General features: G+C 44.5%; 1 protein-coding gene across 2 annotated transcripts; it reads right to left on the reverse strand.

Moving 5' to 3' along the window:
• Positions 1 to 170: 170 nt before the first annotated feature.
• nr1d2a (nuclear receptor subfamily 1, group D, member 2a) lies at positions 171 to 10,270 on the reverse strand. Of its 2 annotated transcripts, none has more exons than XM_062985316.1 (9): positions 10,054 to 10,270; positions 8,049 to 8,246; positions 7,844 to 7,932; positions 7,617 to 7,761; positions 6,447 to 6,737; positions 6,134 to 6,342; positions 5,619 to 5,804; positions 3,865 to 4,075; positions 171 to 3,779 (listed from the first exon to the last, which is right to left on the reverse strand). In XM_062985316.1, the coding sequence occupies exons 1-9, from the start codon at positions 10,070 to 10,072 to the stop codon at positions 3,583 to 3,585; spliced, it is 1,545 nt and encodes a 514-aa protein (XP_062841386.1). In that variant the 5' UTR covers positions 10,073 to 10,270; the 3' UTR covers positions 171 to 3,582. The 2 variants fall into 2 exon arrangements, with proteins under 2 accessions (XP_062841386.1, XP_062841385.1); XM_062985315.1 differs by having other exon boundaries at positions 6,134 to 6,345.
• Positions 10,271 to 13,087: the final 2,817 nt, after the last annotated feature.

The following is a 13,087-nucleotide window of genomic DNA, read 5'->3' on the forward strand; positions in this document are numbered from 1 at the left end:
CCAAGTGGAACTACTAAAATTGTCCTAAGGGTGTGTGTGTTTGCCCTGTGATGGACTGGCAACCAGTCTGGGGTGTTTCCTGCCTTTCCCTCAATGAATCAGACCCACTGCAACCCTGACCAGGATAAAACGGTAATAAAACAGACAATGAATGAATGAGTCGCTTAGAATGCCATTTCCTGTAGATGCTTCATAGATATTTATTGATATACGATATATAGATATCTGATTTACACAAAGACCACATGTATATATTACATCATATATAGAACTTTATCATGGTTTAATAATGGAATCTCCTCCACATCGCATCGTTCAGCTTCTTCTTTATGCATTAAGGTGTAGAGACGGGTGGGATGGACAGGTCCTGAACCTGTCCAGTCTAGTAACAAGCTGTGAGGTCATCCGTCCATATCCGCCTCGTATGAAGTTTATAAATAGAGTTAATCTCCGTATACAGTGCATAACATGGATTCAGTCACACCGGTAACCCACTGATCTTTCACTCGATGGAAGACGGACACCGGCGTGCGATTCGGGTCCCCTCGATCCTGCGCCGTGATGCTGCATAGACTCCTGTACACATCGAACACCGCGAGTTCTGTCCCTCGCTGCCACTGTGCAAAAGCAGCACATCTGGAAACTCGCACCGTACAAGCAAGACTAGACGTGCAGGCGAGCGATATACATTCATCGATAAAATACAAAACTAATTTCATACAAACAAAACACCACCGTCTCGCTCTTCAGTTCAACATAAAGGTCAGTAAAGCGAGGAAGGAAGGAAGGAATCTCTTTTATGGACACTATACCACGTCTACGGGTGAAGTCAAACGTTTACATAAATTTTTTTCTCCCTTTAAAGTTCATTGTGGGCTTTAACATTCACAGTCAAGCCTGCAACACACTTCCATGTCAATATAAAGCCTGCTCGACTGGAGACAGTAGCACCCTTGTTTCAGCAGCTTCTAATTTACAGCTGACCTGTTTTTTTTTCCTATACACAATCTGTCCATATGGGTGCTTTTCCTGACCCTACCAAGAGTCCACTTGCCAAATTTATGAATGGAATGTTTGCAGCCAGACCAGCCTTATTTAAATAAGCACAAATAAGTCATGTGGATCTTTACAGTTGCTTCCACGTTCCAGATGTATGTAAAGTTTTGACTTCGCCTGTAGTTACTCTAACACAATCATGCAGTAGCACCTATTGCACATGTTACTTTTTTAAATCAAGGGTGCAAAAACAAGAGGAGAGAAGAATCAAAACATCGTCCAGTACGGTCACGACTCAATACATTTGGGAAAAGAACAGCAGTGATGCTGTGTACTGCAAACAAACTGAGCATGTGCAAAACGTTTTACAGACGTTTCATGTGTACTGGGGGTATGAGGGCATTTTAGCGGAAGTCCGAGCAGCCATGCAGTATTCAGCCTAGCCGTTTACGCTGGGGTCTGAATAAATCATGCAGCATGACACTCACTGAGTAAGATGAAATGTGTGTGTGAATACTGCAGCACGAACACGCTGCATGTACTGTACAACAGTGTTAGGACCTCTATCTTCATCTGTATGTTCAAAGCTTGTGTGTGCATTTTCACCAGACTTGTAACCACCTTGAGGTGATTTTCATTAACGTTCATTTTTCCCACTTATAAGTATAATTCGAACGACGTTCTGTGCAAAGAATCAGTTTTAAAGACCAAGAGAGAGTATGAGAGAGTATGAGAGAGTAAATGAACGTCATACGGTCAGATAAAAATCACATGAAGCAACAAAAACTCCAAATACTTCTCTTTTACACTGACATCTGATTGGACCCAGAGTTTGAGGCGTACAGAAAGCTTCGTTTGTTTGTTTATTAGGATTTTAACGTCATGCTTTTGGTTACATTCATGACAGGAACGGTGGTTACTCACGATACGATGCGATTCACGATACTGGGTTCACGATATGATTTTTTCCAGATTTTTTTCTTTAATTGAAGGCAAATTATGACAAAGTTCCCTTTTATTATTTCTCTTTAAAAAAGAAAATAAAATCCTGTATTTGTGATTATCTTTTATTTACCTAAATAATGAATGACCTTTTATTTCTGAGGTAGGTACAAACTATGCAAAACAATTTAGAATTAAGCCCAATTTGGCTGAAAAACCCCGGATTTGGCAACCAGGCGTATAGCGCCAGTGACGTCAACCAGGCGAGGTATGTAGCGCCAGCGCCCTCTGCTGTTTAAAGTGAATATTGATTCACTTTACATGTGAAATCGATTTGAATCGTGGAATTTTTGAATCGGTTATTAACTGTATTGTGGTAAATCGTTACATTCCTACTCGTTACACAAGGGTTATCAGCTCACAAGGTTATATCGAACGCAGTCATGGACAATTTAGTGTCTCCAATTCACCTCACTTGCACGTCTTTGGACTGTGGGAGGAAACCGGCGCTCCCGTAGGAAACCCACACAGACACATGCAAACTCCACACAGAAAGGACCCGGACCGCCCCACCTGGGGATCGAACCCAAGACCTTCTTGCTGTGAGGCGACAGTGCTACCCACTTAGCCACCGTGCCGCCCCAGAAGGCTTTGTTCTTGGCCCAGTTGAGCCCTTGAGTTCCAATAGCAAGGGTTCGCTCCTTAATGCTCCTGAAGCGTAAATCGAGTAACGTGATTGGCTGGAGGTGTCATGTTACTTCAGAACTGTAACAGCAAGTAAGCTATTACATCCATTCCACTCTATCAAATTTCAATAGGGGTAGTTACTCAGCAGGAGGGTAAAACTGTGCCAAACCAAGGGCTTCCATTTGTGCCAAATGGAAATCTCTTCATAACTAAGAAATTCAAAATGTAAGGTTTGTGTTTAGCGATTAAACATTTTTTTATCCGTGTAGCGTTCAAGCGCCTCACGTTTACTGGTTAATCTGCATTTTAAGGCGTCCTAGCAATCCTACGGCAATTCAGTTAGCAATCGCTTAGTCAAAATGTCCAAGATGTCGAAATCTAAGGCAGCTAAAAACACGACTCGGGTAACTGAGTTTGGAAAACTAACAACCAATTCTGTGGACGTGGGGAAGAATCAAAACACGGGCGAGAACTTTCGTCTTTGAGGTCGTTTCTGGACGTTCTAGGTTTAAATTCAACGATTAAGGTTGCTGTGCTGTGTATTGTAGCTTCTATTTATCCTATCATTCAATTTATGAGTAATTTAATGTCTTAGCACACTTTCCTATGAATTTACTGTGGCCCCATTCATACACTGTTCATTCTGTTTAAGTATGGCCGATTCTATAACCCCAAACTTCCTAAACTATGTCTACGATTGTATATGAAAAGGCAATACATTGAAAGCGCTCAAGATTTAGAATCTCAAGATGCTACTTGGTCTACCTGGTCACTAGGTGAGTAGCTTTGGTAATCGGACAAAATTTGGTAGGGGGAAAATGATACCGTGTGGCCTCTCTGGACTTCCGTATTCCCTAAACCCTTTTATACCAGAACTCAAGTCCCACAGCGTGAATACATTCAGTAGAACAGTATACAGTCGGGTTGGTCCGTTCCAGTAGATGAGCGGGTGCAGGTTTAAGGATGAACCTTGAAGGAAAGCAGCTCCTCCGAGTGCATGTTGTTGAGCGACCGGAGCTCCGGCAGCTTCAGCAGCAGCTTGGTGATCACGGTGGCTTCGTTCGAGTGATTCTTCACGATCAGGTTTCTCATGGCTCGGATCAGGTTCTCCTGCAGAGCCTCCACAGACCTCGCGTCCTCGATGCCGGTGCGGTCTGCAAACGAGCCATACGAGACCATTAATTAGAGTCGAGTCACAGATCAACAGAGACGGAGCGCTGAGACGGAGGCCTCTCGTACCTGCGGAGATGAGGACGACGGCGGTGAAGAGGCTCATCTCTTCGGGGCTGAGTCGCAGAGCCGTGAGCTTCTCGGTGAAGTCGAACATGGAACAGAGCAGCTCTCCGGCGCCCATGGAGCGCAGAGCCTCCACACTGTAACTCTGCCCACTCAGGAACCTCACGGTCCGCTGCTGCACGTCGAACAGCGAGGAGAAGCGCACCATCAGCACCTGAACACAGATGGTCAAAGCAAAGTTACGATTAGAGATGCATGAGTACCGATACTGGTATCGGGTATTTGCCCGATACCACGCTCATTAACTCGTGCTCATACTCGCAAACGAGGCTCCGATACTAAACATCCGATACCGTGTGCCTAGTGCACGTTGCTGCGTTATGCCTGGTTCACACTACACAACTTTTGCCCTGGTTTTCGCTCGGTGACTGGTTAGATTTGCCGGCTCGGGAGCAACTCGGCGTTCGCTCGGCGATCAAAACTCGGCTCTCGATCGCTAAGTGTGAACTATCCAACAACTCGATCCGACCGAATCGGGATTTCTAGCACGTCAGATATCTGAGATGTGCGACTGGGAATGAGTGACATGTCGAACAGCCAATGAGAACGCAGGGGAAACGCAGGAGAGGAGTGTAAACAGGTGGGACAGGGGAACAATATACCGTATTTTCCGCACTATAAGGCGCACCTAAGAGCCTTAAATTTTCTCAAAAATCTGCCGTGCGCCTTATAATCCGGTGCGCCTTATGTGTGCACTGAGTTCCAAAATCTGTAAAAATGTTGTTGTGCGACTTTGGTAAGCGCTCCGCTTGATTGACTATCGGACCATTTCCCGCCGACACGGGGACGTAATACGTACACTACGTACGCTGGCAGCGATAAACCAATCAGAGAACATTACGTAATACGTACAGTACGTACGCTTACCTCCGCCACGCCTCCGGTAGGTATACTACTGGTATGCTGCAAAACAACATTTGCCTTATAATACAACTTAAGTATGCGCCTTATGTATGGGTTAAGTACAGAAATAGACCTCGTAATTGAGACTGCGCCTTATAATCCGGTGCGCCTTATGGTGCGGAAAACACGGTAGTTTATATCAGAATACATCAGCACACACACACGTTTTACAGTATTTCTGACCTGATCGTTCTCTACAAAACAAACAACAAAACACCGACATTGCAAAAATATTTATTAACCTCCAACTCACTACAGAACGATCCATGCTGCTCGTGTTGCCAAATCCACTCAGATTCATTTATTTTTCCTCCTTGATTTCATCACATCAGCGCACGAACACTCTGATCGCTCGCTACTTGTTGACGTGCATTTTTGGACGTGGTATCATTAAACTTCTCGTCACTTCTCACGTGTGTTTTTGTTTTAAAAAAAAAACGGTATTCTAAATAGGTATCGGTATCGGTATCGGCAAGTACAAAAATACATGTACTTGTACTCGTACGGGAAAAAATGGTATCGATGCATCCCCAGTTACGATGATGCTATGGAGTGAGCAATTATGTCTACTGAGCTGGTGTTGCATCGTTGTAAGAGCCACGCTGCAGGTAACGGGGTACAGGAGGCAAATACAGAATGTGCATGGGGTCACGTCAACCTAGCAAGTGGTGAGGACATATCAGTGCACCCCTAGTGCCAGTCCCAAGCCCAGATCAACAGGAGGGTTGCCTCATTAGGGTTCCAATTCAAATATGTCTCCTAATCTCTTAAACCAGAGTGACTTCTCAACGTACCTCGAACGTTCCAGCCTTGAGAAGGCTGACCTGGTCGTGTTGCGAGAGGTCGCGAAAGCCGGGAATCTGCCTGGCGAACTCCACCACCTCTCGGACGGCGGGGGTAAAACTCAGGGAGAACTCCTCCCAGATCTCATGGCTGGATTTAGACGGATTCACTACGGGTGAGGTGTTCATGGGACAAACCTACAGGACAGAGAAGCAGAGACGGCGTGAGAACACGTACTTGTAGATCATCACAGCAGAGGCAGGACAATATATAAAAGAAAAGATTTTATATAAACCAGTGGTGCAGTGTTCTTCTAAAATACACAGTAGGGTAATTTGCTGCTCTAATTGCCCCTAGGTGTGAGAGATTGGCTTGCAATAGACCCACTGCAATAGTGACCTGATGATCAGGTGCATAGTGATGTGTCAAATGCCATTTCAGACCGATAAGGAGTTTGAAGTACCCGCAAACGCCCTAAATATACACCGCTCCCTTTTTTTTTTTTATTCGTATGCCACACACTCACCAGAAACGCCCGGTTTGGGGCCTTTTCGGCGATCTCGTTCAGATTGCGCCTGCCGTAGTGGCAGCACGGCGCATTATCAATCTGAGCGCTGCTGGGGACGCAGTGGTACTGGAAGCTGACGTCCTGCCCACTCTGACAGGGAGAGCTGCACTTATTAGAGATGCTGCTGCTGCTCAGTCTCTCTGTGAGACTTGGTGAAAAGGCGCCCGCTGCTGAAAAGCAAGAACAATCAATCAATCAATAAGAAACTACGTTCACAGAAAGAAAGAAAACAACAAACATACATCTGATAAAAAAAAAAAAAAAAACTCACAAGATTGGGGCAGGCGAAACTCCTCCGGACGAGGCGCCGAGTCCTCCTCTCCGCTGTCGGAGGAGCAGGACGAGGCAGAGCTCATGAAGGTATCCATTGGCATCGCCGCCTCAGAGTCCTGGTGGCTGCGCGGAGACAACGGAGGCGATGGAGAGGAAGAGGAGGAGGACGGCGAGCAGGAGCTGGGGTCTTGGTGCGCCTGGGAGCCGCTCATCATGCTGTTCATGGCGTTCTGCATCTCCAGGAGCATGCGCTGCTTCTCCCGCTTCGGGATGCGACCAAAGCGCACAGCTGTGAGACAGAATTAATGAACATAATCGACTCTTTAAGCGCTGGATATGGTGCGGTTTAAAGATTTATCCCATGTTTATATGTGATCTGCAAAAAATGATGGTGCTTTTTCATCAGTGTTGTGTTGTATATTCTAAAAATGAGCAACAAGACGATCAAAACCAAAAAGGAACAACTAAACCTTTGCTGTGTCCCAAACTACATAGTAAATAGAGATGTTAATGAGTAACCAATATTTACTAAAGATATTTAGTAAATATCTTTAGTAAACCAATATTTATTAAAGATGGGTCAGGGCACATTCAGCTTCCTTGGAATCACTGGGTACAATGAAGCAACAGAGCCCAGACAGGATACCCCCCCTCTAAACATATCCAATCATATACTAGTTTGGCACTTGACAGGCTGTAATTGTAAATAAGAACTTGCTCTTAATGCTCTTAAGGTTAAATAAAGATAAATAAATAAATAAATAAATTTACTAGTTTTGCACTGGTCCCTCTATTGCCCCTTCTCTAGTCTAGTCAATTCCAATTCCCCAACTTTCTTACTACTTTATTCTGGTCAGAATTGAGATGGATCCCCCGGAATCATGGGGCGCGATGCAGTAACACAACCGGAAGGGGACCCCAATTCATTTTGGGACCTTGGCCGACCATCTCCCATTCCCGCCCCCAACAAACATAGCCAGTCACGTCTGTACGAAGACTATCGGGATTTGAACTGTGGATCCCAGCTGTGCCACCCTATGTAATACGTGCATATAGTTAAGGATGCATAGATTAGTCGGATAGTCCCACCCAGTCTCACTGACTAATGCTCATATTGCACCATTACTTCAGTTATCCGTGTTTCATATGGAGGAGCAGGTATACTCACCATCGCGTGACATCCCCACTGACAGGCACTTCTTAAATCGGCACTGCTGGCAGCGGTTGCGGTTGATGCGCATGATGATGCAGTTCTCAGCCTTCATGCACTTCTTGTATTGGATATTCTGCTGAATGCTCCTCCGGAAGAAACCCTGCAAGAGACGCGTCGTTCAAAATCAGCCATACAGACATGCTGTTGATTTCGCTAATGAACGGCCAGTAGAGAGTTCCTACCTTGCACCCTTCGCAAGCGTGCACTCCATAATGAAAGCCTGATGCCACGTCGCCACACACTTTACACAGCAGCACCATGCCGTTGAGTTCTACAGAACAGAGATCACAGGTAAAATGTAAAGCTTAACAAACAGCTCCAAATAAATAAACCGAACGGGATGGAAACTAAACTGCGGTCAGTCAATACAGGGAAATCCAAACTTACTCGTGATGTTGCACTTAGAGGCACTTTTCTCTGAGGAGTTGGCATAGAGCAAGCCGGAGTTGGCATGTTTGGGCGCACTGAGAGGGCTGGTGGTGGGCATTTCCATCTTGCAGCCCTGTGCCATTAAAGGGAGAGGTGATGAGGAGGGTGACCGGCTGGAGGTAGAGCCTGATGAGCTGATGTAGGTGATCACACTGGCTGAGAGAAACGGAAAAAACAGGAGATGATGATTAAAAGCAGTGGAAAGAGAAGACTCTCATTAACAGCAGGTCCTGTTTAAAGGACACTTGGGCCATGGCACTCAGGTAGCGCAGAGGTCTACTATGCTAAAACTGGGGGCACGATTCGCCCACCAGGCATCACATCACGCAATATTCCAAAGTTTTTCAGTTAATGTGGATGGCTGGATTTATCTCAGACCTGGTGCCTCCTCCAGACCAAGACCAGAACAAGTAAACAAACAAGATGCCACCTGATTTAAATTGGATTTTAATATATTTTAGATTCGAAAATGTCTTGCCAATGCCAGCTCCAGTAAGAAAGGCTGACAAGCAGCGAACCCATAGTGATTTGGCAAGTTACTTTTTTACCTCAAGTGACCTACAACTGAGGAGGGCAAACAGCTGACTAGTTAAGGGTTAAAGGTCCTTCACAGGGGGCAAGCCAGGCTCAAGGACTAAGATTAGCAAAATTTCTATTGCATTTAAAAGACGTCTAAGTTCAAAGTAAGTTCCAATCGAAGTTTATTACTTAACACCAAAGAGTATAGATATTATAGAGTTTAAGCCTGATTGGCTGTGGACAGGGTCACCTTAGTTCCAGCAGTTAATTTAGAGCACACCGTGTTCTTTTGGTAGTCCTTGGATTACACAAGACCAGAGAAGGAAATTTCCCTTTCAGCATAAGAGTACAGTTTGTGTTTGTCGTTCCAACCTTGGCACAAAGATCACTGTTCCAGGTATTGGGTGCGGTCAAACCAGCCCTATTTATAAGGGCACTGAGAAATCACTGTATTCGACTATTATTACTAAGAAGGAATTAGGAGAACATGCTACATGTGTTTCAACTTAACAGGTTGTCACCTTTTTTTAGAGAATACCCCAAATATTATATTTAATTTATAAAAGTAGTATGTGTCAATAATTCGGTCATATAAATAAAGCAGTTACATACAAGCAACATTTAAGTCCCTTGCAGATGTATGTATTTGCACATGTATGTAGTTTTGACATCAATATTTGTTGCACATGCAATAGTCAGGATTCCCAGACCCCCCGCCACCCCACCCCACCCCACCCCACCCCACCCCACCCCACCCCACCCAGTGTCTGTCGTGCATTTACAAGGCTGTATCCCAAACCGAACCGACGTGCCCTAAACAGGCAACACAAACGCTTCATTTCGTACCAAACCGCCGCACTAACACACTAAATCGTCTTTAAACACTAAACTGCGTTCATTTTAACATCGTATACCGAACTGCTGCACTGACTGTTTCGAAGGCAAAACGATTTAAAATATGCGTAGGCAGCCTAACTAGGGAGTAAGTGGCTATTTCGAACGCGACCCGTAAGGAAAACAATCTAGGTCACTGCGCCTGATTCACATGAGGGCGCAGAGACACGGTTTATGCAAATAATGACGTCACGGCGTCTTTGGACCAATCGGAGGCGAGAGAGTGCCGGCTGGAGTATACAGAGGCACATGGCTAGGCGGGCTGAGCCATGTGAGCAGGATAGGCACAGTACATTGACACACACTACAGTAACACCACAAGCACTCTTCATATGGCTAAATAATATTCTTAATGTCTTTTTAAATATACACATATGTTTAAAAATACACCACGCGTGAAGCAGAACATATTTCTGGCAAAAGCTGAATTGTTTAAATATTATATTAACTCCTGTAAGGATCATTCAATCATCAAAGCTCATCCTAACGTTCACAATTTAGTGTTTAGCCTGTATTAGATTTAAAATATAATATATTTAAATAGATTTACCTGGTTTTGTCGCTTCCATGTCGTTTTATCACGAATAAAAATCTTCAGACACGAAGGATTGGACTGAAACAAATCATGTCACGACAACCGTGGCATTCAAAACCCGTGTAAAAGACAAATCCAGGTTTCGATGTTAATAATCAGTCCGTGTCCTGAATTTAAACTGACTGCTGCAGTGAGGCTGCTGTACACTGATATGAACCAGGTACTGGAGGTTCTGACCGGTACTGACTGTACTGTAGAGAACTGAATGTACTCTACTGAAGGTTTGTTGCTGGGGACAGGCCACGCCCCCTTCGCTCCGCCCCCCCGCCCCTTCGTGTTCCTCACACTTTAACCCAGTGACACAGTTTCCAAACGGTGGGGGGCGGGGCCACAGCGATGACGTACGTAGGACGATGAGGGCAGCGCAGTATAAAAGCAGGATTCTCTCTGTCAGCACAGCAGGTCGGTTGACAATCGACGGTTTTGCTAACGCTGTCATAATCAATGACGGTAAAAAAGCAGATGTCAACATTTTAGGCAGTAAAAATATGGGTTTAACTTTCAAAAGCATCTTATCTGTACAAAAATCTGTCTGCAAGTGAGTGAAACAGTCGTCTTTTTACAAAGTTTAGGAACACCCAAACTGTCACCTTGTGCTAACAGGTCATCAGATGTATTTTCAGTCATGGACAATTTTCTACCTTTAATTCACCTCACTCACACGTCTTTGGACTGTGGGAGAAAACCCACACAGACACAGGGAGAACATGCAAACTCCACACAGAAAGGACCCGGACCGCCCCACCTGGAGATCAACACGGGACCTTCTTGCTGTGAGCCACCGTGGCTGGGTGTTTACCTTTCAAAAGCATCTTATCTGTACAAAAAGCTGTCTGCAAGTGAATGGAACAGTTGTCTTTTTACAAAGTTTAGGTACACCCAAACTGTCACCTTATGCTAACATCATAACATCAAACATCAAAACAGGTCTACCATAAGTTGAATGTCAAACATAGTCACAGACAATTTTCTACCTTCAATTCACCTCATTCACACGTCTTTGGACTGTGGGAGGAAACCCACACAGACACAGGGAGAACATGCAAACTCCACACAGAAAGAAACCGGGCCGCCCCACCTGTGGATCGAACCCAGGACCTTTTTGCTGTGTTTGTTTGTTTATTAGGATTTTAACGTCATGCTTCACACCTTGGTCACATTCATGACAGGAACGGTAGCCACTCATTACACAAGGTTCATTAGTTCACAAGTTTAATATCAAACACAGTCATGGACAATTTAGTATCTCCAATTCACCTCACTTGCATGTCTTTGGACTGTGGGAGGAAACCGGAGCACCCGGAAGGAAACCCACACGGACACGGGGAGAACATGCAAACTCCACACAGAAAGGACCCGGACCGCCCCGCCTGGGGATCGAACCCAGGACCTTCTTGCTGTTCTTGCTACCCACTGAGCCACTGTGCCACTCGGGCTGGCTGTTTAACTTTCAAAAGCATCTTATCTGTACAGAAGGCTGTCTGCAAGTAAATGGAACAGTTGTCTATGCACACAACTGTCACCCTATGCTAACAGGTCATCAGATTTATTTTAAGAACTAGCAAAAACAGGTCGGCCATGAATTAGAAGCTGCTCAAGCATGTGACACTGTCCAGAGTAAAGCAAGCTAAGCATCATTATGGGTTTTGAGGCTGCTGTTCAAAAAGGAAAATAAACACATTTAAGCTTGAATGAAAGTTGTTGCTGTCTTGTGGTCAGATGAAACAACAGCGTTGGGGCTTTTTTGGCAGAAAGCAAAGACAAAGACCCAAGGCACACATCAAAACTAGCTTAACAGTTAACTGTACTGGAAAGTTACGTCCATGCCAGAAAACTTAACTGCCAAGTAGAGCTCATTTTCAGCACTGAACAGTTCATTGAAGTATGTGGACTTCTGAACTTATGGACACCCAACCTGGGCATTATCATGAAGTCCAGCCCCAGCCTGCATGCTTCTGGAAGGACATTTATCAAATTTAGGTGTGTGTTTGTGGTAATTTGTGTTTATTCAGCCAGGCTCTGATGTGTGACTAAAAGGTCTAGCTTGCAGTCCATGTTCCAATTTTCCCCAAAAGTGTTTGATGCCCCTCCACGTCAGACAGGAAGGAAGTTGGAATTTATTCTATAGAATAAATATACAACTCATTCATTATGAGGGCTGTCCACAAACCTTTGGCAATATGGAGTATATTTAATGACAAAAACATAACTGCTTAAATATTTGACCCCCACCCACCATACCTCGTAAATCTACTATATATACAAATACAGTGCCTTGCAAAAGTATTCAGCCCCCTTGAACTTTTCAACCTTTTGCCACATTTCAGGCTTTAAACATAAAGATATGAAATTGTAATTTTTTGTGAAGAATCAACAACAAGCGGGACACAATTGTGAAGTGGAACGAAATTTATTGGATATTTTAAACTTTTTTTAGAAATAAAAAACTGAAAAGTGGGGCGTGCAATATTATTCAGCCCCCTTGCGTTAATACTTTGTAGCGCCACCTTTTGCTGCGATTACAGCTGCAAGTCGCTTGGGGTATGTCTCTATTAGTTTTGCACATCGAGATACTGAAATTTTTGCCCATTCTTCCTTGCAAAACAGTTCGAGCTCAGTGAGGTTGGATGGAGAGCGTTTGTGAACAGCAGTTTTCAGCTCTTTCCACAGATTCTCGATGGGATTCAGGTCTGGACTTTGACTTGGCCATTTTAACACCTGGATAAGTTTATTTGTGAACCATTCCATTGTAGATTTTGCTTTATGTTTTGGATCATTGTCTTGTTGGAAGATAAATCACCGTCCCAGTCTCAGGTCTTTTGCAGACTGCAACAGGTTTTCTTCCAGAATGGTCCTGTATTTGGCTCCATCCATCTTCCCATCAATTTTAACCATCTTCCCTGTCCCTGCTGAAGAAAAGCAGGCCCAAACCATGATGCTGCCACCACCATGTTTGACAGTGGGGATGGTGTGTTCAGGATGATGAGCT

This window comes from Trichomycterus rosablanca, chromosome 23 (genome assembly GCF_030014385.1).
Source record: "Trichomycterus rosablanca isolate fTriRos1 chromosome 23, fTriRos1.hap1, whole genome shotgun sequence".
Lineage (NCBI taxonomy): Eukaryota > Metazoa > Chordata > Actinopteri > Siluriformes > Trichomycteridae > Trichomycterus > Trichomycterus rosablanca.